Below are 27,526 nucleotides of genomic sequence, written 5' to 3' on the forward strand. Positions count from 1 at the left end.
ATTAGAGTTTTTACCCCAATTCATGGTCCACTGAATGTCAGTTGTGTGATTCTGATTATCTTGTGTTTTACAGCCACAAGCTTCAATGGGTCAGTTCCCAGCAGGCCAGCCACCAATGTATAATCCTCAATTTCAACAACAACCAGGTATTACTGTTAATGCATTTATAGTCGCTTGAGTTTCTTAAATCTCAAAGTATGAAATAAATCCAATTTCTAGTAACTCCGATCTATTCTGATCTGTTATCAATAAACAAAGTTGAATAATTTGTGGTGTGCAGAATGTTAAATTCATAATTATCAACATGACTCATTGGCAATCATACCACATCTTCTATATTATATGTCTTGATGAAGAACAATGTTTATAACTATTTGTCATCAAATACTATGGTTTTAGTAAATTGGAATTTGGTACTGAACAAAAGTATATGATTTTATTTCGTTGATACTTTGCTAATTACAAATCATTTGAAAATTTCATTTTTCCTATTTATAGTTTGATTTTTTTGTTGTCAACAATTAGACGTACTATTGTAATATAAGAATGACATCACTTTTAGTCTTTGTTGATACAATGTACAAGAAAACAACCACAAAGTAAAAGGTCTTTTGATATTTTTATAGTCATTGTACATAATTCTGTAAAACAGACATTTTATGGTGAACTGGGAATTCAATATTTTATACAGAAAAAGCATAATTCATCTTTTAATAATCCAGTTTAACCCTATAATGTATTTGTACATAATAAATGAATTTTATTTAACAATTTATAGAACAATTACACACACAGTCGGTTGACAAAAGTAGGTCATTTCTTTCTTACACAGCCTTTTTACCAATGCCAACATAGCTGCTAGATTTCATATTACACTGTAAAAATATGGCTTGATTAACTGTAAAAACACTCCTTTGGATTAAGATTAATGATTGTCAAATGCATGAAAATATAATCAAGAAGTTGATTTATTAGTGTATATGAATTTAGAGTTGTCTTTCTTTGAAAATATTACCAAACAATTGTACTGTTTCAAAGCACAAAACAATTCCTAGAATTAAAAAAGTTAAAGTTAGCAATGTGAATAGATTATATATTTATAGGCAGAACTGCATCTACATTAATAGTTTTAAGCCAGCCATTTGTTTATTATCATTCATGATCACTAAAACACTTTTACCAAAAACCATTCCTACAGGATAGTTTGTTATTGAAGACTTATCCTTCTTTATCAGATACCCCACCAAACATTTATTGTCTGATGCAGCAGAGCAATGTCATTCCAATGTAAATCAATTAAATAATAGCTTTCACCACATGATAAATTCAAGCTCAGATGCAAAGCTATCCCATTTACAAATTTAGATCAACAATTATGAATGTTATTTCTAAATTCTTAAAAAAATTAACATTAAAAAAACATTTAAGATACCCTTAATTCTCAAATGTAACAATAAAACTATATTATACACTTCTTTTAATGAAGCATTATCTCCAAATGTAATGTTTTAGTAAAGTTTTACCAAGTGTGAGCAAAACTTTAAAACCTGTGCAACAAATATTACTTTTATAGCACATGAAAAATCCCCATACATATTGAATTCCATATACTTAGTAAGTTAAATCATAGTTGTAGGAATTTCAATGGAATAAAACATAGATGATGATAATAAGAAACAACAAAAATAGTAAAATTCATTTAAATACAATTCACACCAATAGAAGAATCTTGATGTGGAGCCAAACTTCCTGTACTTTCACAGAATGCAAATCCAGTTTTCCATACCAAGGTTATATCAGTCAAGTCCGTCTTTTGGTTATAAAATCTTGGATTTGTTGGCGAATCCCACACCAGATGGTTTGTCTGTGAGACATTATTGGTTGTCCTGTAATAATGTATAACAGGATGATAGTCACCTCCGTCAAACCGATGGCTAATGTCAGATACAGGCTGTGGGGTTACGTCATGACAACCATCTTGATCCTGAAATTGTATGTTATAATGGATATCACCAAAAGCAAGTTGTGGAATTTGCTCTGGAATCAGTATAAACTGGATAATCACAGAATTTGTTGTTTCACTTCTCAGAAAATTTTCACAATCACTTGGTCCTTTGAGCAGAGTTTTGTTGTTAGAGTTAAAATGAAAACATTCTTTTGCTTCTAAGATTGATTGGTTTTTCAGTCCAGAATGCCATAGTACAAATTTAGATTTTGTTGTATTATCATAGGAAAGTTTAAAAGTTTCGTTCTTTTTCTCCATAATATCGTAAATAGAATTTAATCTTATCCAGTTTATGTTAGAATTGTCAGTGGTGTTGTCAAATTCTAACATGGGTAAATTAAGATATACACTGACATTGTTGAAAAACTTCTCACTGTCATATTTTCCGTGATAGAGTCCTTTTGGGGTTCCAAACTTAATATATCCGTCGGGTGTGTGTTCAAATAATGTCAAGAAACATATGGCTATTGATGAGAAGAAGAGTAGGAATAGTCCAAGCATAATAAAGACTCTATAAAACAAATGTCTAAATCCTGTTTTAGATGGTTTATCTTCAGTCTCATCGTCATTTTGACGATCAACAAATCTGACCAAAGCCATTAAAACACGTGTTAGACTTCCAAGAATGATAACTACAGCTTTTACTACTTGATAGTAACTAATAGCATACTCTCGACACAAAGCAATAAATATATTTATAATAATTTGTGGTACATCTTCTATCCAGACCGTACACATACAGACTAATTCAGGGTCTATTAACGGTTGGTGATAGAAAATCTCCAGCCAAACATTGACTATTTCTACTGAAAATGTTATTGTTCCTAACACTGAAAAACAAAGTAAGGCATAAATAATTCCAGTTTCAGGAGGTCCAAAAACTAGGCCACTTTCAATTTTAATGACATCACAGAAAAGTGACCAATCAGAAAACATATCTGCCACATCAAAAAGCAAAACAAAACTGAAGAGAATAATCTGAAACCAAATTTTGTCTCTGTTAGTCTCTGTACATGCACAGCATCCAACAGTAGTTTTAATTCTGTGATAGGATGTGCCTTCCACACTTTGGTCATGTTGTATTGTCCTAGGACCAAGTTCAATACCTTCGTCTGCAGCCTTGTTGATTACTCCAGTTGATCGGTCTCTACAAAATAAAGATTAAATTTTTATTATATGATCTGAATTAAAAGAAATGTAGAGTATACATACAGCAAGGAGACATCAACCAAGCATTAAATCTGATAGAACATACCCGTTGCCAGGGGGGTTGGATGAACCCCCCCCCCCCTTGGATATTCCTGGCTATGGGCCTGTAGAATGTATCTGAGAGGAGTAGGTCCAGTAAGACACCTTTTTGGCCCCAAAATATAGCAGTTTTACAAAATTGTGATAATGTTATCAGGAAGCTATTTATTGGAAAGTAGAATGATTCTGCTACAAAAATATGGGCCGTTTTTGACAATACAATGCACATATATTGGGTTCTAGCATCATAAAGTCATGCTAAATTACTGAAATCTTCACAAAATTGGCATTTTCGTTAAATTTAAGACGGTTTCTGTCTTTAATGAAAGAGGCTGCATTCGTGTTCATTCATGATATTGAAATTTAAGTTGTATTTTACGATAAAACATAATATATATAAAGATTGAGGATAAACACGGATGCAGCCACTTTCATTTTTCACAAAAACCATCTGAAAAGTGACGATTTTTGGCAAATTTGATAGATTTTTCATATTTAAGCTTGAATCAGAGCGTTTTTCATGACTAAATCAGTAAAAATCTTTCACAAAATCTAATTAAATCAATTGAAATAGACACTTAAGCGTTTAAAAAGTGTCTAAAATATTTCGTCAGATGAAATTGAAAATTGAGGCCAAAATCGGCCCTTACCGGACCTACTCCTTTTAGCCAGTTCATTGTTTTTATATTGGATTTCCTTAACCAAAAATTCTATATTAAGAAACATTTATGAATAATGAATGACCTTTCAATCAAAATAAGATCATGTAAAGTGGTTTTGAATGTTAAACTACACAATGGATATATGATAAAATATCACTAAAAGAAAGTTTTATAATTAAATTACCTTAGGACATTATCAGTTGACCCTAATAGATATCTTCCCTCACCAGCCATCTTAGATTAGGTTTCAGTGATGATATTGAAAATTATAAACTGCTCTAGATTTTTGTGCTTGTATTTTCCAATTCATATCATGGTTATGATTCCTTTTCACTAAAACACAACTCTCTGCAGTCCTTATGTTCAAAATGTCCAATTCTAGTTCTATTGCCTTTTCCCAATTCATTAAGCACTCAGTTCCAAAGCTTAATAATCCTTTAGATATCCTAACTCACTATTATTTTAGTTCATCATTTATTTTTAACACTTTTTCTCTTGAAAAAGGTTGTCTTGATCAACAGTTAAATATTTTTCTAGCTAGAATAAAAAGAGATTTTTTATATCATTGTGACAGACTGTGTAAAAACTGTAATAGATTTATATATATATAATATTTCATAGTCGTCAGAATATTTACAAAAGATTATAATGTCTTCAGGTGCAGAGTTTTAACACTTGTTGTTGGCCATGGAAAGACCATGTGTTGCTTTGTAATTTATGTCAGGTGTGAATAATATTAGATCTGACTTTATCATTGATTTTTAATAACATACTTTATGGGCAATCAAGAGCATTAAAAGGTGAAAGAAATAAAACAAGAATTAGCTTAATAATATATAAATTGCTGTAGTATGGTGTAGGTAGTCCTCAAAAGTAGTATGAACTAGGTGGTTATAAAAGGAAAACAAGTTGGACCAAAATGAGTGGGCTAAAATTGATGAATTGAAAGTATAATTAACCAGTAATGTCAAAATCTGTAAAATATCTATATTCTATACCCTTATGATATCTATTAGAAAAAATATGAAGGCATCTATGAGAATAGTTCTCTTATTATGGGAATTAAGAATAACTGTTTTATAAAAGGCAATATAAACAGAGCTTTACATTTTCCTGAGGCACAGTGTAAAAAGCTTAACGAGTTCACTTTATTTGTAAGAAATAATGTTACCAAAAACCTCTTCCCTGAAATCATTTTAAAAAAAAAATACAAATTTCTGTATAGATATTGCAAGAAGCCCAGACATACAAAAAATAAAAGGCTATCTAAGCAACTTACAAATAATTTTATAAGGGGTCTCTTTGTGCAAACATTTCTCAATATAAAAATGATCCTGTATTTTCTAGCTGCACCTGACACTCAGATTTTGCCTGTGTTAACAGAGAATAGACAGCAGACGACAGAATTGAGAATTAGTATGGGCAAAGTCTCTGATAAAGTAGAGAGAATTTTGGAAAAGGTACATGTATAGATTTAATTTTTAATTTTTAGAGACTATTTCAGTAACATTGATCCAACATACATATCAAAAAAATTTTTTTTTTAGAGACTATTTTAGTAACATTGATCAAATATACAAATCAAAAATAAAGTATACTTTTTGCTCTAATGATGGAAATAAAAAAAAAGTTATACTATTATTCTTTTGTTATTTTTAGTACTTACTGTGAATTCATTATTGTTAGATACCATTTTTTGTTGGATTTCTTTGGTACAGATGGATGATAAATTTAAATGTTAAGTACAAATCTTCTTTAGATTTGTTTACAGACTTTGGCAAACAACAAAACCAAATATCCACAAAAATGCAAATTGTCTTTCATCCAAGAATCGGCATTATTCCAAAACAATATTTCTTTTATGTATGTGACATGTAAAGTCAAGAAGGTTATGTTTAAAGATTGTATAACCCTGAAATAAACTCTTAAAACCTATAAAAATGTCTGTATTCTCTTTTATGACATTTATCAATATGTCCATAATATATTTATATATTTTCAGGTTGAGAGTATGCAAAACCAACAAAATGGTCAGCTGAATTTACAGTCCACCCAACCTAACATGGAAGCCTCTGTTTTGATGCATAACGTACAGAGAATTGTCCAGGTAAAATGGTTGCTGATTATTATTAAGAATTAATATCACATCATCATTTATGGCTTTATGACTTCATAGTATAGGGTTCTTCTATTCAAGGAAAGTAGAATTGATGAATGAAATCACTGATTTCAAATCATTTAATTAATATCATTCTATCTCTGCATCAATATAATACAATATGTTTCCTGTAGAGACATTAAAAAATTTCTAATTTATAATGCATAACTTGTCCCTCATTAGGGGGATTGTTCCCAACCTGTTTGACTTTTCCATTGTTTTGATATTTTTTTTTTATCAATTTCAACAAATTCAATACAACTCTTCGTTTTAGTTGACGTATTTGACCTAGATATTTCCTTGTCACCATCATCATCTGCCTTTCTCTTCCCCCGATTTATAAAAAGAAACATTGAAATAAATAATTTGAAGATCAGCCATTTTTGCGAGTGAAAACAATCAGGAAGACTCAATCAGTATTCAAATTTTTACGGTGCAGAACCAAAAAAAATAGGGAAATTGTAAAAGTGCCGACCATCTCCTTGAAAGGAAAGGTGGTTGAGGAACACCCAGCTTAAATGCTGAATGGAAAAAAACTGGCAAAAAAAATATAATCCTGAGTCAATATTTGAAAGGGAGATAATTGGACTTCAATATTGCAACATGTGATAATAGTCTCTCAAAATGGCAAATCAGCCTAAATGTTTTACCGATAAGGTTTTCAAGCTAGAGAATGAATGTGATCAATATGAATAAAAAGGAAAGGTTGGATAAATCAATGTGGCATCATTTTTAAAATGACACAAAAACCATGAAATACCTTTCGGGCAACATACAGACTTCAACAACTGACAAAGATGTCTAAAATATATTGGCTCAATTTTTTTTATATCTATTTAATAATTTTCATATATTATTATGTCAACTGAATATTACTCCAAGAGTTGTAAACATATATTAGAGATACTTATTGATTATCGTTGATCATCTCAACGATATTGATTTTCGCGCTTGAGCTGGTACAACGAAAGTGAGAAAAGCAATCGAGTTGAGATGAACAATGATAATCTGTTTATCGCTATTTTACCTATGACGACGTTGTCAATTTCAATGTCAATTTCGTTAGCAAAGCCAGGTGGCCTCCTTATTTTCTAGCAATAATTTTTCCATCTCAAGCGAGAAGCATGATATGAAAATTATCACAAAAAAAGGATCATAGGAAAAATGCACAAAATAGCGATAATATAGGGTTATTGCATGAATATTGGGGAATATTGTCCCGAGTAGAATTTTATATTGCACGAGCTTGCGAGTGCAATATATGTTCTACGAGGGACAATATTCCCCAATATTCATGCAATAACCCTTTTATTGTATAGCAATATAATATTTGAAAGGAGAAATTGGTTTAAACAAAGATTTTGTTGTTGATGACGTCATTAAATTTGAAGACTTATTGCACTAGTGCAATAATAGAATTTATTGCACGCTAACTTTTGGTTACTTTCTGTAGGATATATTATATTGCTATACAATAATATCAATTATAGTGGTATTATTAAATTCAAGAAATTACCATAAAAATAAAACTAAACTGACCCCCTGTTTAATTGTGTTATTTGTTGTAGATAGTACAAACAGTTATATCATCATCTTACTGTGAATATCTCACATCTTACAAGCTAACATTGGTGAAGTTCTGTTGTTTTGTTGTTTTTTATCAGTTTTTTTCTCTAACATTTCTCAATGGCAAAAGTGTTGATTCATAAAACTGTCATTCTTTTTTAAATATAGTATAATTTCAGTGGCTCTAACACTGAATTGAACTCTTCAACTGTTTGTATTTATACACAAAAGTTCATGTAGTTAGCATAACTATACACAATGTAATGAAACTTGAAAACAAAAATTGCCATTATGGTGTTTCAGCTGCTGAAGTTGAACTATAGTTACTATTCCATTTTATTATTTTATGTTTATTGCTACTTTAAAATACATGCCTACTGTGGTATTTATTTGCAACTTTGATTGTATTTATGTGCCAATTAAGATTACTCCTATTCAAAGAATTGCCTAAATGTGTTCATTGCTTAATACTGTTCAATGTTTAATTTTAAGAATACCTGGGTACTGTAAATTCAGAAATTATTGCGAGGTTTTTATTATTGCGAATAATGCGACTGAGTAATATTTTAACTGAATTAAGCATGACTTTTCTCAAAATCGTAAAAATTAAAATCGCATTCAAGTGTAAAATGACAAAATCGCAATAATAAATGCACGCAATAATTTCTGAATTTACAGTACATTGCAAAATGAAAGCTATCTTTATCCTTCAGTGCTCACAAGAGCTTTGATTTTATTTATCTCCTCTCTCAAATGATTTGTTTCGTCACATAATGGAACATCACTCATTCAATTCCTGTGCAATAAAGCTTCCTGTATATTATTGTTCAAATTTCAGAAACTATTTGGATTGGTCATCAAAATTATAATAAAATTTACTGTAAACTTGTTTTTCTTATTTGTAGGAAAACGACAGACTTAGAAAAGATGGGTATGACAAAAGTTCTAAAATAGAATCACTAAACAATAAGATATCAGAACTTTTACAGACTAACCAACAGTAAGTATTCACTAGTTAAGTAGATAAGTACAAATGTACTTAACATATTGCAGTCAAAGATGATTAGGTTGAATTTTTAAAGGTGCATTAATAAAGAATACTGTCTAGGTGTCAATATAGTATGATAACTATTACAACAACTGGGAGAAATATAATCCTCAAAAATCTCTACACTATATGCCAACTTAAGTTTAGAGTTGAGGCTGTAGTAAAGAACTATGTCTAGTTTAAGTTAGGATAGAACATTGTATTAGTTTTCTCGTTGTAGGTTTGTAGAGAAGAGTCAGACATTAATAGAACAGAGAAATGAAGGTTTTATCTCAACAGCCTCACAGTCACAAGCTAGAGTACTGGCTCTAGAGCAGGAAAAGGTAAGTTACTGGTACTGATTTTCTGCATTTGAATGTTGAATGTCATCCATGTGCCAATCCCAAGTCAAAGAAAAACAAATGTACTGGCTGTAGAGCAGGAAAAAGTAAGCTACTGCAGTTACAAACCAGCATTACAATCAGAGGCCAGAATACTGATTATAGAGCAGGAAATATGAAGGTTTTTGCTTGAAATTTTGTAATAAAGTGAGGCTTACTCCATGAATTCAAAATTTAAAAACATTCACTCAAGTTAAAAAAATATGAATTTTTCACATGTTCGGTGAAGGATATTATTTATGTTTAAATACATTGTTACAGTTGACATTCACAGTAATTTGAGTTTTTCAATTTTATGAGTTGATATGTTAGTAATAATAAAAATACATTAAGCCATTCAAATATATTTTTTTCAGTTATGAAAGATTTTAATGACTTCATACATTAATTGTTTTAATTTCAGGTCCAGCTAACAACAGAATTGGCCAATGCCTCATCTCTGTACAGTAATCTACAATTAGAAGTGACAAATTTACGAAAGAAAGAGATTGAATACCAACAGAAAATGGGGCTTTCATCAAATGATTCTGTTAGGCTACAAGAGGAACTTGAGGCACTAAAAAATCAGAAAATTGGTAAGTATGCAGTTCAGATTCAGAATATGAAGAAGGAAGAATAATGTTGTTTAATTTGTTTTCTGTAAAATCTATACACAATCTGACACTATGGTCAACTTATAGCACTAAAAATACTCTGAGACTTGTCCTTTTGACTAAGTTTTTGAAAATTCATGATATGAATACCCCATCCAGGAAAGAATAGTAGAAAAAAAGAAAAAGGATGATTTACAAATATATTTGCAGACCACATATTCAAACTACTGGTTATAAAGTACAATGCAAATCTGCTCACATATATATACTGTCCATTGACTTTGTAGATGACAGTCAGAAAATTACAGAATTGTCAACAAATTTTAAGGAAGAAAGACAGAGACGAAAACATTTTGAGTCACAGATTTCACAAATACAGGAAGAGTTTAATGATATCAAGTCATCTAAAGAAAGCCTGGAAAAGGTATGTTACTTACATACACAATTGATAATGATAGTACTAAACACATTTTATCATAGAGGTCATTTATGTGTAAACTAGTCAAATTAACTCTCAAACTGAATTGATGTCAGTAGATATACAAATCTTATAAGAATTATTACTATGTTAAAGTATGCTACTTTCACAATTGTTTATTACTTCCTAAATTTACACTTCATTGTTTATTGCTTTATGGAATAATTCTGGAAATTTGGGGTAAATGGAATTTATTAATTCACACAAATTCTTTTAGTGGTGAATATTTATCAAATTAAGAGCTACATTAAAGTTAAAATTAAAGTTTGCTACTCTTTAGATACTGTGAATCTCTGAAGTAATTTCTAAAAACATCATTTATTGACAGAATTTAAGTGACAGAAAGAGGAAAGCAACAGAAGAAAAGAGAGCGATGGAAGAGGAATTTGAAGAAAATAAAGAACAAATAGAGGTTTGTTCAATCCAGAAAATATCTTAAATTACCTTCCCTAGACTTAGGAGATAACTGTATTGTATTTTAAGCTTCGACGGCATCAATTGGGGATTTGATAGTCGCAAATTAAGTTTACTTGCGACGCGTTAGCGGAGACAGTAAACAGGTATTTGCGACCATCAAATCCCCAATTGATGCCGTCGGAGCTTAAAATACAATATTGTTATCTCCATTCTAATGAAACTGACAGTAAAACAACGTTAAAACATGTATTTAAAATCTGTCATATGCCGTCTACGCTTGCGCGTACGTCCCATAGCATCAATTGTCAATTGATGCCATGTAAGAAAGTGACGTTATCCAATCAAAATGAACGTTACAAACGTTGTTGCATTAGAATTACAGTTATTTTGTTTTAAGTTTTGAATTTATTCAATATTGACTATCAAAACATCACTTCCTTTACCAAATACTTATAATACCATCTAAAAGTATTAACTTACCTGTAACTTACCTGCAAATCCAATTAGGAGAAAAAATAAAATCGGCCCAAATGAAAAAATTAAATCAGCGCAAATGAAAGAATGAAAATGTTCAAAATTGGCTCAAATGTCATACGCCTATTTTGCCTTGGGACTGATATATGAACTTATTGCAGGTTTGACCTAGGATAAGTTATCTTTTAGCAATTTAAAACTTTACTGAAATTTTAACTGAATTTCCTTTTTCTATCTTTGTCATTCATATTTAAGATCATATCATTTTCAGAGGGAAATCCAGACACTAAGAGACAAATTAAGAAAAGCCAAATCTTCAACAGATGTTGCTACAGCTGAACAAGTAAGTATCAAACACTGGTTGTTTTTGGAAAATGACGCATCAGCGTCATTCTTCCATTACTATTGAACAGAACAACAGGAAGTTGATTATTGCCTCCGCCTACCGCACTTGGTTTCATATTTACTATTTTACAAACTAACTGGTATCTGCTTGTATTCCGCTACACGTGAACAAAGTGTGTTAGTCGGATGGGAACCAGTTTACATACTTTATTTTATTTCCGCGCTTTTATTATCAACAATTGGACCTTCCAGTGGGGATGCGCACTAAATAGTACAATTAGCAAGAAATAAGAGTACAAGTTCAATATTCGCGGCGAGGTTGTTTGTTTACATTCCGCCATCTTTGTTATTGATATTGTAGAGGGTGCTCTCATGATTTTTCAAACTAATTATTTTAACTCGTCCATATTAATAAGTTATTTCAATTTAATATCAAATTAAAAGTGATAAATATAAAAACTAAACCTTTCATTACAAATTTCTCCTTTCTGTTCAATGCATTTAGAATTTGTAAACTACAAAACGTAATCGGTTATTGTTCATTCCGTTTTGATGTTTCATACCGACTTAAAATTGGTTTGTATAAGCTTAGACCCTCCAAACATTAATGTGATAGGTAGATTAAAGACTGTTTTACAAAAGGATGGAACTTTTTTATTTTCAAAATCGTATTATAGTGATATCTATCATGTACGGATTTCGACTTTCACCGGTTAATTTCTTCTTTTACACATGCGTTTTAAACTTCCTTTCAAAACATCGCAAAGTTTCAAAATTGTTTTTTAAGTGAATTTTACTTATTTCAACAATCGTGAAGCGTTCTAGGATCATTTTAAAATAGTTTCTACTTCTGTTTGATGATCGAAAACAGGGTTTCTCAAGAAAATACCACAAACGATCGCAGAGGATTTGAAATGTTCATCTCAAATCGGCACCTGGTTAAATCGGCATATAGTCAAATCGGCACCTATTTGAAGTCAATTTGGCATCCAATAATATTTGTTATAATATTTTCTATTCAATCAACTTATAACTTTTACAAAGTACATAGTTAATTAGTTGTTGTGTATAAAGGTAAACAACGAAGCCCTTACCCAAGCTGTTACTTAACAATGAAACAATTAGAAAAATAAAATGGAAAACTATGAGTCCCTTTCAATAAATCTAACTTTCATGCCAAATAATAGCTAATTTTAGGTGGGTTTTTTCAGGAAAGTTTAAACAACATCAAACCAACAATCCTGTAAAATGCTCAACTGGTTAAAAAATTCATAAAAAATGAATATTCAATACCTTTAATTCATAAATATACCTCATATATATAATAAAAAATACATGTTCCAGACCATGAGTATTTGGACTGTACGTTCCGGACGGTATACATATACTCGTACAGTCTGACAATACTCGTATGGTCGGACCGTATGAGTAAACATGTATGGTCCAGTACGAGCTAACCATTTATCACAATCTTTATTTTTTATTTTTTATAAATTTTTATCATTACAATTACTTTTAGATGAATCAAATGAATAATTGAACAATTGAATTTAAATATTTGTTTAATTGAATATCTGAATCCTATTTTGGTACTCTCTCCCATGGTGACTCTTACTACCACAATTAATGATAAATTATTTACATTTACATGTTTGCAGTTCATTCATGTTCCTTTGCATTTGCATTATTTTATAAAGTTTCTAATATTCTAAAATTGTAGTTCCACATCATGTTAACTTCCGATAATGTAAATTTCTATGATCATAATTCAATTAATGTATTACTGATCGACAAGCTAAATACAAGATATTAACATGATGAACAGATTTAATAAGCGTGAATTTTTGTTTTAGTTAAAAAATTAAGTTTTTATTCCAATTACTATTGGAACTTTTACATATTAATTTGTTAGTTTAGTTATGTTGAGCTGTAAATGAACTTTACATGCATTTGTAACTTATAAACTTAAGCAACTTCTTAATGATATTAATCAGATTATTTTGAAAAAGAATGCATACGGTCCAGACCGCACGCCTACAGTCCAAACACTCATACGGTCTGGAACATACACATTTAGTTGAGAAAAATAAATATATACAAAATGTACATGAACCCCCAAAAATGTGAAAGTAAATATTTTCAGACAATCCTTTCCTTAGGTACTTCACTCTTTTTGCTTAAATACTAAAAACAAATCTGGCAACCCCTTTCATATTTTTACTCTTTTTGCTTAAAATACTGTTAAAAATATATATTTAACATGGGTGACAAATTGACTATATAGGGTGTTGATTTGACCAAGTGCCAATTTAACCAGATGCCGGTTTGACTATAATTTTTTTTAAATTACCTGAGTTTCATTAGACCTTTGGTAACAGTAACAAAAAGATTATTTAAAATTAATTAAAATTTTCTGAGAGAAGGGACTATGTACCAGTGAGAAATATACAAGCCTTTCTACGGTATTTATTTTTACAATTCAGGTAGTCTTGACCTATTCATTTGTCTTAAAAAAAACAGTCACTTCACACACACACACATATATTCGAATATCAATTATATGCTTACAAGACATGTTGCATTGTTAAATTAATTACGGTATGTGAAAATCAGGACTTGCATAAAAAATATCCCAATATTAGAGACAGTGGCGTCATTTTTCCTCAGAGCTTTCAGCTCTTTGATTATTGACTTTGGTCTATAAGATACAAGTTAGAAGGAGAGTACTTTGGATTGATTATTATTCGTGAGATGCCTATTTTCTTTGATTTTCTTGAAACAGGTGAACCATGAATTTAAAAATGTCTGCTTGTCATGTTTTGGAATTTTTGTCAGATTTTTGGAATCCTCTGGTTTTATCCATTTGAATGCCTTTAAAAATTTTCCCCAAGAACCCCCATTTTCTTTTATAAATCTTTTAAATGTATAATTATAAGTCATATTTATTTTTTGATAGTGTTTGAAAACTTTAACTGGTCAATGATAAAGCTATGAAAAATCAAGAGAGAACATTTCCCCGCCAAAATTCAAATGGCTAATATCTCGAAAACAAGCACATTGACCCCTATATTTTTGATTTTTTTTTGATTCCTCAATTTATTCCCTATCAATATATACTAGTTTTAAGATAAGTTATTTATTTTTAAACTGAGCAGCGAACATCCTTAAATGTTAAATTTTCTATAGGCTTTAGTGCAGACTTTAGCAAAACCATGAATCAAATATCCATGAAAACATAATTTTATCTTACCAAAAAAATCAGATGAATCCACAGTATGGCTCTAAACAGAGAAATATATATTTTTTTTGTGTTAGCTATTTTAATGGTGAGAGTCTGTCAAGAAATTAATGAATAAGATACAGTTCATGTTTTTTAAACGCCAAAATTTTAAAATAAAACTGCTAAAAAAGGATCTTTTCCAGAATTGATATGTTTTCATAAAACATTGATGTTCCAAAATAAGATAAAATATTACATTTTGAAAATTGATGCTTTGGTTGCTTTTTTTAAACTTCTTGAACAAATAATTTTTTGTTGACAAAATATAAAAAAGCAAACCACATTTAATAGATCTTGTAGATAAATTATATTTCTAATGCCTTTATTAAATCTAGGTTTCACAAGTAGAGGAAGAATTGAACAAAGAATGGAAAGAAAAATGTGATAAAATGATGACAGCTCAACAAGAAAAACACAAAAGAGCTCTTCAGGAAGTGAGGCAAGAAAATGAAGAGCTTCAAACTACCATTCAGCAGCTTGAGAAAAAGGTATTCAGAAAGTTGTCTAAATGAAATGTATTCTAGTCTGCACAGCTAAATGCATTGTTTTGTGTTTGTTATTATTGTACTGTAGTTAAGACAATTATTTATTGTTTGTTTTGCTTCAAGTGGCAATCATGTTATGTACATTTATGAACGTACATCCTGTTCAGAACATTTGAATTAATATGTTTATTAAGAATTCCCTATTGCATATTTGTCAATAGAATCATAGGTAGAGATAATTATGTTTCTGGTATAAAAAACAGCAATGCAATTACCATAAAACAATAAAGATTTATAGTTTACATTAAGATTGGGGGTTGAATGAATGGTAATTATTTAGATTTTTATGTAAAAATATACTTTCAAATGTAGACGCTCAGCTAAGTCATTTAGTAACCAACGTATTTGTCATTTAAGGTGGTACCCAACACTTTAATTAAAATTAATTTGGCTCGTTTAATTTTCACAAAGTATTTACTTTGACCCTTTGACAAAAATAGTTTTATTTTTTAAAAAAATTGAACCAACCGTTTTATCAGAAAGTTTACACTGGTTATATAGCAGTTTGACGAACACTTATTTTGATCATTGAGAAGCTTTAAATTCTCTTAACAAAATGTATAGCTGATTTTACAGAGTTATCTCCCTGTAGTGTTAGGTACCACCTTAATGGAAAGAAAATTTAATATGCTTTTAAATCTAAGAGTTTAATCTAAGACATATTGTCTTTACTACAGATAAAAGAGATAAAATCTTCATCTGGAGGTACAGAAAGTCAGATAACAGAATTACAAGAACAGATAGAAGAAATGACAGCATGGAAAGAAAAGGTACTAGATGAAAAAACTGCATTTAATTTATCATATACTTTCATGTGGGTCTCATTGGGGTCTAAGCGTGACGCGGGATTGCCAATTTTTCGTAAGCGTGAAATGTGAAAATCAAATTATTGTGTCGTGTAGACGGGAAATGAGGTCTTGCAGGACACGGGAAATGACAAAAAAATGAAAATTGCTTACGTACATAGTGTTAGCGGGATACAGGAATCTGACAAAACACTAAGCTGAATCTGCGATCGGAACCCCCCAATGAGACCCTCTTTCATGTATGTTATGCATTTTTTATTTATTTCATAAATTATTAATTGACAAATAAAATTGCTGCATTATCTTTTGGTTTTCTCTCAATATGCAAATGTTCAGTGTTCAACAATTTCTAAATGTGTGAAAAAATTCATGATATACTGAAATACTGCAAGGAAGTTATTATCCTAACATGAATTACTGTCAAGTTTCATATGTATCTTCGTGCAATACTGCACTATGGAAAAAAAGACATCTGGTACTAAATTCTTTTTAGATGAAGCTGTTTCACCAAAAAACTTGCAAATATATTGTATTTACTAAATGATGAAACTCTCAGGGACACCCTTAAAAAACTTGTCATACAACACGATAGCTGAAGAGTTACTTTTCTGTTTTCAGTATGAAAATTTACGAAACCAAGCTACTGGTATGAAAGATAAATATGAAGATAGAATAAATGAACTTGAATCAGAAAAGGACCAAATGGAAGAGGAAAGAGATGAGGCTTTAGAGCGTGCCCAGAAACAACAGGAAGTAAGAGTGCCATCTGGTGGTGGTGGTGGTGGTGACGCTTCTAATCAATCAGTTGTTGGAGAGGTAAATAAAAACAGAATGAAAATAAAGGTTTTAACAATGACATAATTCACACCTAAAGAAAGGAAAGGACAACCTTATTGTAATTGGCTAAAGGTAGAAATCTTCTTTATTTATCAAAAACTAGTAACATTTTTTTAAAGACACATTTTAGATGAAAAACCAATAAATCCCATTAAATAATTTGGGAAATTTTCTTCTCAAACTTGCACCTCAACAAAGGATGTTTTACTTTTATATATTTTAATCTTTTAAAGAGCTTATATCTGTAGGTTTAACAATACAAATTGTATTGTTCCAGATTAAATTGATAAATTGAAAATGACTTTATTTTGTACAGGTTAAGAAGATTATGAATACTGTATATCAGGAGCTGAAGAACAAGTTTGATTCTGATGAATCCTATACTGGTGGTGATGTACTTGGTGCTATACTCAACTCTATAAAGGTCAGGAACCATTGTATTGTGGCTTGGTTTTTTCCTTTCAAAGAATCGAATTGATTTTATAACACTGAGCTGCATTTTTTTGCCTGACCTACGATAGTAGCGGGGCATTATGTTTTCTTGTATGTGAGTCTGTTAGTTTGTTCGTCTGTTCCTTCATTCGTCTGTCTGTCTGTCTGTTCCGCCTCGGTGAAAGTTTTTGGTCAAGGTACTTTTTGATGAAGTTGAAGTCCAATCAACTTGAAACTTAGTACTCATCTTCCCTATGATATGATGATTATAATTTTAATGCCAAATTAGAGTTTTTACCCCAATTTCATGGTTCACTGAACATAGAAAATGACAGTGCAAGTTTCATTTTTAAGTTTTTGATCAAGGTTGTTTTTAATGAAGTTGAAGTTCAATCAATTTGAAACTTAGTACACATGTTCCCTGTGATATTATCTTTCTAATTTATATGCCAAATTAGAGATTTATCACAATTCCACCGTCCACAAAACATAGAAAATGATAGTGCGAGTGGGGCATCCGTGTACTATTGACACATTCTTCTTTTTATGTGCAATAATGAAAAAAAAACAATAATGACAATAATGACAGTGTAGTGATTTTTATTAAATAAAAACAGAAACATAAAACATGCAATACAATGTAATGATAAACAAATATTTTTGAAGTATACTCCATTTATCTTTAAATCTATCTGTTTACAGTCCACAACATTAAAACTGGTACAAAGTCAAAGTGCAACCCCAAAACAGGAGGTGCAGGAAGAGAGTGAAGAGGAGTCAGAAGATGAAGAGGATGATGATGACGAGGATCAGGATGGAGATCAAGATGAGGGAGTTCAGGAGCAAGAGAAGAAAGTTGTAGATCAAGACGAGGAAGATGAAGAAGAATCAGATGAAGACGAAGAGGATGTAAAAGATAATGTAGAGGAAGAAAAAAATGGTATGATATAGATCTTAGTGACAAGAAGAAGAGGTCATTAAATTGTAAAACTAAATATGAAACTCTCACAACTCAGTAGGCTCTAGCAACTGAAGCACTCAATTGGTGTGGTAAAAATTAGCCTACACCCCACACAGGTTATACATCAGATTGATTTTTGTCTTCAATAAGTAAATATCTGTGTCGCTCAAGACAATGTCCAACACCTATAAGCTAAATATATTTTGTAGGATGTCAATAGGATAAGTGTCACAGAGTTGAAGAATCAAAAATAGCATTAAATAATAGTTTGAGCTTAGAAAAAACATAAAATTGAACTAGGCATTATTTAAAGGTATTCAAACATGATAATCTGATCGGTGCAATCAAACTTCAACAATAGTATTTCTAAGTTTTGTTATTCAGTATAGCTGCACCAAGATTGAAAAAAAAATTAAACAGTATAGTGATATGAACTTCAGATACTTTCATGGAAAAACTTTTATAATGGAATATCCTAAAGGAAATGATTGTTGAAATTATTAATGCATGCCTATTTTAATTTCAGATGTTGGTAAACCAGCAGAAACTGATCAAACTCAATCTGAAAATACAGTACTGCCCAGTCAGGACCCTCAAAATATACCTGAAGATTTACCAGAAGTATCCAATGAAATGGAAAATAACATTGAAACTGACCAATCAGCAGCCAGTATTGTTGAAAATTCTCAAGAAAATGTTCCTGAGGTCAATACAGATAAAAATGTTGTTAAAGATGAACAAGAAAAGGAAAGAAACCATGATGAAAAGGAAATAATTAATGAAACTAAGGAAGAAAAAATAGCAGATTCCAATACTGAACCTAACAAAACTGAAAATAAAAAGAACGTGGACAGTGGTTCAAAAGCTAAAGTAGACTTAAGTGATTTTGATATTCCTAAAATTGAGAAAAATAATAAACCTATAGTACCTCCTGCTGCCTCTATGGAGCCTCCACCTATATTTGATGAAGAACCAACACAACAGAACAATACAGAGTATGTTTGAATATTGAATTAAATTTGTCATCTTACAAAACAAGAAAATTATCTCCCCTTTTATTTAAAAAAAATATAATAAAAGGGTAAATTATCTCCCCTTGTCATGATTTTTTTTTTTTTTTCTAAAGTGTTAATGGATTATTTTTTTTTATTACTTATAACATCATATTTTTGTTTTCATATTTACAAGATTCATATTAATACAATATTAAGAATTACTAAATGGCTAAATGTTTGATTTATTAAAAAGCATGTACAATGATACCCATAGTTGTCAGTCAATAAATGTTGCTTACTCCCATCATTGTTTACATACTAGCATTGTTTATATTTCAGCTCCTTGTTTGGAGATGATAATCATGTAGAAGATACATTAGGAATATCTTTTAACAAGGATGAAACCAAAGATTTAAAGAAAAAATCATCAAAAGTCGATTTGTTAGATGATGTAAGTGTTTATTTATTGTCCTTAAAGTTTTCTATATTGTATTTTATTTACTGGTGTTTGTCTTGAGGTCAAATGATTTTTTTTTTGCCATGGCTATGTCATTTTATTTTCAACTGATGAGTTTAAATATCTGTTTGGTATCTTTTGTCAATCTTTTATCATGGAATAATGTCAAGCGATTTCAAGTCTACTTGACTTTTATTTACTATTAAATAATAAACATCTAGTTTATTCACAGCCTAGGAAAAAACAGGTCCAACAAAATATTAAGGATAATTCAAAAATGTTAAACGGGAGCTTTCTATTTGCCTATGTTTGTTACAAAACATTACTGTACAGCGTCTTATCTTTAACCCTTTCACGTTCCGCCAAATTGGACGTAAACTTATGGAAATACACTATCAAAGTTCAATCGCATATAGCATTCGCACTGAGGCTTACATAAAGGTCGTTTTAGGTCCATTTGAGAGATAAATGATAAAATATTTCAAAAAATATAATATATCAGAAATTTTGTCTTTTAAAGTCACGTGTTATCTGTCCAAAAGTCACGTGACTTGCGAAAAAAAAGTTAAAAAATACCAAAGTCTTGCGAAAAAGGTCGTGTGGAGACTTTTATAAGGGCTAATAGGATAAAGTTTAAGTGTCAAAGCAATGTCCTAAGTCTGATAGACACAGGAAAGTTACCATTATGGTATAGTTGGAGGAAATACGTGCTATATGCCCCCCAAACGTGGATGCCCGCAACATGCAAAATAACGGTTTTCAGCCGTTTTTTCGTCAAAATCTTATACTTGACACAAATTTTAGCTTAAATTATGTTTTTCCAAGCAGCACATGGAATTTTGACTTTGAAAATAAAGATTCAATGAATTACCAATAATTACTTTGGTGTTTTGGGCCTATGAGGTTTTAGTTTAAGGGGGGGGGGGGGGGTGCAATTAGGACACACATTTTTTAAAAACATACAAACATTGTTTTTAAGTTGACTTTTGTATGTATTCATGACCCTCTTTTTGAAATTGAAAGTAAAGTTAAGTTAAGTTTCATTTAATATAGGAAATTATTTTTTCACCTCCGGCTTTGAGGTTCGAACATGCAATCTTCCTGCTATGGACTAGTGCAGCTTCCCACTGGACCACGGGAGTTCCAGTTTAATACATCGAAATTTTAATACTTAACTCTTTCATAAAGTAACGAAGTGAAAGTAATCAAATAATCAGCCTGTTTACTGTTTTCGTTTAGAAATTAAGTCTCGATATAACATAGAATTGTTGTAAAACCCATTATTTTGAGCAAATATAGGATGATATCATACTTTAGTCTGCCATTTTTTTCTAGACGTTTACCGGTTTCTTTATTTGAACAAAAGTGTTTTCGACATTTCCATAACCAGGCACATCAGAAACAATGTTCTGTTACATCTATTTCAACTTCGAAAAAAAAAAATTCATGACTTTTTGTCTTTTTTGTCTTTTTTTCAATTAATTTGGAAAGAAATGACCACAAATTGAGAGTGCATTTCAAGTAAATGATTGCGTTGGTACACTTTCAATCACTTTTTTCACTTAAGTACAAGTTTTAATCATACTTTGAATAGTTTCCCTCAAAAATACACGGCGAAGTTAATAAAAAAAAGTCATATTGCCCCTAAAATCAACAGTTTATTTTCCAATACTCGACGGAAATATTAAGTTCAAATAAAAAAAAAAACACGGTTTTTACAGGAGAAAACGTTGTCCGTTAGGGGCGATTTGATACCAAACCGTACTCGGAAGAAGTTTTAGGCACCACTAATCACACAGCTGTGATATAGTGGATTGATTTGAGCCATCAACCACTTCTGTACGTCAACAAATGTCAAAGATTCAATACTTTGCGCAAGTTAGTTACCCAAAAATATAGCCCATCGGTACCAGAGTACCGATGGGAACAGGAAGGGGTTAAGAATGCTTAACCCTTTCACGTTCCGCCAAATTGGACGTAAACTTATGGAAATACACTATCAAAGTTCAATCGCATATAGCATTCGCACTGAGGCTTACATAAAGGTCGTTTTAGGTCCATTTGAGAGATAAATGATAAAATATTTCAAAAAATATAATATATCAGAAATTTTGTCTTTTAAAGTCACGTGTTATCTGTCCAAAAGTCACGTGACTTGCGAAAAAAAAGTAAAAAAATACCAAAGTCTTGCGAAAAAGGTCGTGTGGAGACTTTTATAAGGGCTAATAGGATAAAGTTTAAGTGTCAAAGCAATGTCCTAAGTCTGATAGACACAGGAAAGTTACCATTTTGGTATAGTTGGAGGAAATACGTGCTATATGCCCCCCAAACGTGGATGCCCGCAACATGCAAAATAACGGTTTTCAGCCGTTTTTTCGTCAAAATCTTATACTTGACACAAATTTTAGCTTAAATTATGTTTTTCCAAGCAGCACATGGAATTTTGACTTTGAAAATAAAGATTCAATGAATTACCAATAATTACTTTGGTGTTTTGGGCCTATGAGGTTTTAGTTTAAGGGGGGGGGGGGGTGCAATTAGGACACACATTTTTTAAAAACATACAAACATTGTTTTTAAGTTGACTTTTGTATGTATTCATGACCCTCTTTTTGAAATTGAAAGTAAAGTTAAGTTAAGTTTCATTTAATATAGGAAATTATTTTTTCACCTCCGGCTTTGAGGTTCGAACATGCAATCTTCCTGCTATGGACTAGTGCAGCTTCCCACTGGACCACGGGAGTTCCAGTTTAATACATCGAAATTTTAATACTTAACTCTTTCATAAAGTAACGAAGTGAAAGTAATCAAATAATCAGCCTGTTAATTGTTTTCGTTTAGAAATTAAGTCTCAATATAACATAGAATTGTTGTAAAACCCATTATTTTGAGCAAATATAGGATGATATCATACTTTAGTCTGCCATTTTTTTCTAGACGTTTACCGGTTTCTTTATTTGAACAAAAGTGTTTTCGACATTTCCATAACCAGGCACATCAGAAACAATGTTCTGTTACATCTATTTCAACTTCGAAAAAAAAAAATTCATGACTTTTTGTCTTTTTTGTCTTTTTTTCAATTAATTTGGAAAGAAATGACCACAAATTGAGAGTGCATTTCAAGTAAATGATTGCGTTGGTACACTTTCAATCACTTTTTTCACTTAAGTACAAGTTTTAATCATACTTTGAATAGTTTCCCTCAAAAATACACGGCGAAGTTAATAAAAAAAAGTCATATTGCCCCTAAAATCAACAGTTTATTTTCCAATACTCGACGGAAATATTAAGTTCAAATAAAAAAAAAAACACGGTTTTTACAGGAGAAAACGTTGTCCGTTAGGGGCGATTTGATACCAAACCGTACTCGGAAGAAGTTTTAGGCACCACTAATCACACAGCTGTGATATAGTGGATTGATTTGAGCCATCAACCACTTCTGTACGTCAACAAATGTCAAAGATTCAATACTTTGCGCAAGTTAGTTACCCAAAAATATAGCCCATCGGTACCAGAGTACCGATGGGAACAGGAAGGGGTTAAGTTAAACTTATTAAACCACTGAATCTGTATGGAATATTTGACTTATACATATTTCAATTTAAATAAGGTACCATTTCCAAATGAGACAATTATCCACTTAACTTCACAAGAGGTGGATGTAAGCAGTTGTATGCCAAGGTATGGCCTTCGACAATGAGAAAAACCCGCAATATTTATATCATTAAAAAACAGCTTTGTTTGGCTATCAATTCATCACCTTATTTATATTGCATATATTTTTACAGGATTTGAAACCACAGCCACCACCTCCATTGTTCGGTGATGATGACGACGACGATGATGATTTAGATTGGTTGAGTTAACACAAACTGTTATGAACACAATTTTATGTGCCAAAACTGTGATAGAACATTCCACTAAGTGTTGTTATGTATTGAAAGCAAAATTGCATTATTCATTAAGGGGGAGGGGATAAATCAGGTCTAAATGCCACTGATGGTTGAGAGGTTGTTTCCAGAAGACATGTTACTTTAATAAATCTATTTTTTTCTTCTTCATATACATGTATACCATGATTGGTGAGAATGTTTATTAGATATAGTAACGGGTGGCTATTTCAGACAAAATTGAATTTATATTCTATTTATTTTCAAAATTTTATTTCTAAATCTTTGAAAACACTGATTGATGAGTGTATTTTTTACAAATACATGTAGCTTCATTGAAAAGTCTATGCTGATTATACCTCTTGTAAATGCCTAAATAGATGTGCATTACATGCCTGTCAACTTTTAAAAATGCCCATGGTGGTTTTACGTGCAAGATGGCTGTCATAGTCCTAAAGAACCTTCAAGGGGGCCTGCATATACATATTAATGTTGTCTTTTGGCTTCTTCATACTTTTATAAGCCTAACGTCATTGGAAAACTAATTGTTTTGTTAAAATTGTGGACAAAATTGCTCTTTCAAAATTTTAATTTGGGTGCCTCCATGGGGGAAATCCCCCACAAATAGTGACAGTTGGCAGGTATGGCACTACCTGTCAGCAGTAGTTTTTTCATGAGATTTGAGATTGAGAAGATGTACATATAACTAGCTTAACTTGCTTATCATAGTACTAAATTTTGTTTTTTCCTATTTCTAATTTGACAATACAATAATCATTTAATTCCAAATCCTTATAATAGCAACATTTATTAAGACAAAAATCTTTTAGAATAAAATACAATTGTTTTAATACCTTAATTACTGTGTACAAATTTTGATTTTTAGTAATACTTTTCTTTGAATTCAGAAATTTTTTGAAAGCACTTCTTTTATTAATAATGAAAGATAAAATAAAATGGTAGATTAATTATTGCCACATCAAGGAAAGGTGCATTTAAATAATAGTATTACATTTAAAATGTGACTTTATTTTTGAAAAAACTATCCTGTAATAAGTTTGCAATAGTAACCACATTGTAAAAAAATTATTAATGTATGGTATTTAAGAAAACCCATTGCTATTGGGTGTTAATTTATGTTTCCATATACATGTGGCATAATCATATTAGATATTTCATTTATGTTGACAAAATGTCAGGATTAAAATGATAAAAACCCAGGCTATTTGATGGTTGATGGATGATAGGGGCATATTAAAAAGTTGGAGATAGAAGAAATAGATCAAATGTATTGTAAAATTTAAATTCATTTGTACTAACATTTTGCTTTTTAAAAAAACATTAATTTATTGTAAAGTTGATTTGTTGTTGAATGTAGAATGAAATTAAAATTAGTGTATCAGAAATTATTTCCCTTTATTACAAGCAGCAGTGTTGGTGCTTTTGTTGTTTTATTGTTTAAATGTCATACACAATAATGTGCAATGTTATAAAGATTACAGAGTGAATAAATTATTTTTATGAGACTAGAGTTTTATTGTGAATGTTACATGAAACTTCAGATACTCCCTGCATGTGCAATGGATTGTTTCCCTTGAGTACTAGATACTTAGCCAGCCATATATGATGGATTGTTTCCCTTGAGTAGTAGATACTTAGCCAACAATATATGATGGATTGTTTCCCTTGAGTAGTAGATACTTAGCCAGCCATAAATGATGGATTGTTTCCCTTGAATAGTAGATACTTAGCCAACAATATATGATGGATTGTTTCCCTTGAGTAGTAGATACTTAGCCAGCCATATATGATGGATTGTTTCCCTTGAGAAGAAGATACTTAGCCAGCCATAAATGATGGATTGTTTCCCTTGAATAGTAGATACTTAGCCAACAATATATGATGGATTGTTTCCCTTGAGTAGTAGATACTTAGCCAGCCATATATGATGGATTGTTTCCCTTGATTAGTAGATACTTAGCCAGCCATATATGATGGATTGTTTCCCTTGGGTAGTAGATACTTAGCCAGCCATATATGATGGATTGTTTCCCTTGAGTAGTAGATACTTAGCCAGCCATATACGATGGATTGTTTCCCTTGAGTAGTAGATACTAGCCAGCCATATATGATGGATTGTTTCCCTTGAGTAGTAGATACTTAGCCAGCCATATATGATGGATTGTTTCCCTTGAGTAGTAGATACTTAGCCAGCCATATATGATGGAAACTCTCCTTATATCAGTAGGTAAAGCATTAAACAAATCAAAGTTTTGATTCCCAGAGGTGATTTCCTCATTTTCTAGCCGTTCTCTGTGTTACACATGTTTTAGCAATTATGTATATCATACATTGTAAACAAGAGTGCAAACGCTGAAATGTAAAGCTTTATTTCAACTGTCACATAAACTTAGCATTAATCAAGAAAACTAAATAATGACCAATGAAACATGAAAATGAGGTCAAGGTCAGATGAATCATGCCAGGCAGATGTGCAGCTAACAATTCTTCCATAATAACAAATATAGTTGACCTATTGCTTATAGTTAAAGAACAGACCAAAACACAAAATTATAAAACTGAGCAATGAACTGTGAAAATGAGGTCAAGGTCAAATTAAACCTGCACGACTGACATATAGATCATAAAATATATTCATACACCAAATATAATTGACCTATTGCATATAGTATTAGGAAAAAAAGACCAAAATTCAAAAACTCAACTTTGACCACTGAACCCACGAAAATGAGGTCAAAGTCAGATGACACCTGCCAGCTAGATATGTACTCCTTACAATCATTACATACACCAAATATAGTAGACCTATTGCATACAGTATAAGAAAAACGGACCAAAAAAAAACTTAGCTTTAACCACTGTATCATGAAAATGAGGTCATGGTCAGATTGGACAAGTGCATCTCACAGTCATTCCATACACAAAATATACTAGGTCTTTTTACTTATAGTATCTGAGATATGGACTTAACCACCAAAACTTAACCTTGTTCACTGATCCATGAAATGAGGTTGAGGTCTAGAGAAAACTGTCTGACGGGCATGAGAACCTTGCAAGGTATGCACATACCAAATATAATTATCCTTTATAATTGGAGAGAATTTAACATTACAAAAAATCTTAACTTTGTTCAAGTAGTCACTGAACCATGAAAATGAGGTCAAGGACATTGGACATGTGAACGACTGAATTTTTTTTTTTACAACAAATAAATAATCCTATTCTTCAAATTGCTTGTTACAACTTTACTTCATTGTGCAAGCTTCAATAAAGTATTCCTGTGATACACTTTCTGAGTATCCAGGAAAATACACAGAATATGATAAAATATAAACATTATTGTTTTTCCATCAATTACCCATCTTTTTAACTTTATTAAAAATACATTTTGAGATACTGTTTTGTTCTCATTCATAAACCTTTGTAGCTCCTTTATAAAACATAGCATACACATCTAAAAATTTCAGTTTTTGCTCGGATACATAGTATGACTTGTAAATACAAAAATCTATAATTGTCAAAAAATAATTAAAACCGTTATACCCTTGATTGATATTATATGTTTTGCTAATACCTTGTTTTGAAAATTCATTTTTGCTAGAAGATAATGTAATTTCTCCCAAAAATCTTTCAAAAATGAACATGTAATAAAGAAATGCAAATAATCTTCTTCTTTTTGTTTACAAAAATTGCATTTATCTTTCTCAGATATTTTCCACTTTAATAGTAGCTGCTTTGTAGGAATAATATACTGAAGTAGTTTCCATCTGAAAATTTAAAATTCTTTTCCTTTAAATTTTAAATATGAAATTGCATACAAATGAAATATGTGGTACGCATTCTAATTTTGAATATCTTGTCCAAATGTTGATACTGATTGAGGCTCAATTGCTCAGCCATAATTTTTACTGATAAAACAAAAAGTAAA

The 27,526-nt window shown here is 30.9% G+C and overlaps 1 protein-coding gene across 1 annotated transcript in view; it reads left to right on the top strand.

Moving 5' to 3' along the window:
- Positions 1 to 25,103, top strand: part of LOC134708234 (FK506-binding protein 15-like) — a 35,400-nt gene extending 10,297 nt beyond the window's left edge. Inside the window, exons 14-31 of the mRNA XM_063568619.1 lie at positions 74 to 146; positions 779 to 808; positions 5,263 to 5,375; positions 5,918 to 6,022; positions 8,545 to 8,639; positions 8,908 to 9,010; positions 9,471 to 9,642; positions 9,948 to 10,084; positions 10,467 to 10,550; positions 11,301 to 11,372; positions 14,990 to 15,142; positions 15,877 to 15,969; positions 16,624 to 16,821; positions 17,159 to 17,266; positions 17,977 to 18,214; positions 18,762 to 19,230; positions 19,570 to 19,681; positions 23,476 to 25,103. Of these exons, the coding sequence (XP_063424689.1) occupies positions 74 to 146; positions 779 to 808; positions 5,263 to 5,375; positions 5,918 to 6,022; positions 8,545 to 8,639; positions 8,908 to 9,010; positions 9,471 to 9,642; positions 9,948 to 10,084; positions 10,467 to 10,550; positions 11,301 to 11,372; positions 14,990 to 15,142; positions 15,877 to 15,969; positions 16,624 to 16,821; positions 17,159 to 17,266; positions 17,977 to 18,214; positions 18,762 to 19,230; positions 19,570 to 19,681; positions 23,476 to 23,553 (2,433 nt within the window). The 3' untranslated portion in view covers positions 23,554 to 25,103. The remainder of the gene's footprint in view (positions 1 to 73; positions 147 to 778; positions 809 to 5,262; positions 5,376 to 5,917; positions 6,023 to 8,544; positions 8,640 to 8,907; positions 9,011 to 9,470; positions 9,643 to 9,947; positions 10,085 to 10,466; positions 10,551 to 11,300; positions 11,373 to 14,989; positions 15,143 to 15,876; positions 15,970 to 16,623; positions 16,822 to 17,158; positions 17,267 to 17,976; positions 18,215 to 18,761; positions 19,231 to 19,569; positions 19,682 to 23,475) is intronic.
- Positions 25,104 to 27,526: the final 2,423 nt, after the last annotated feature.

This window comes from Mytilus trossulus, chromosome 2 (assembly GCF_036588685.1).
Source record: "Mytilus trossulus isolate FHL-02 chromosome 2, PNRI_Mtr1.1.1.hap1, whole genome shotgun sequence".
Lineage (NCBI taxonomy): Eukaryota > Metazoa > Mollusca > Bivalvia > Mytilida > Mytilidae > Mytilus > Mytilus trossulus.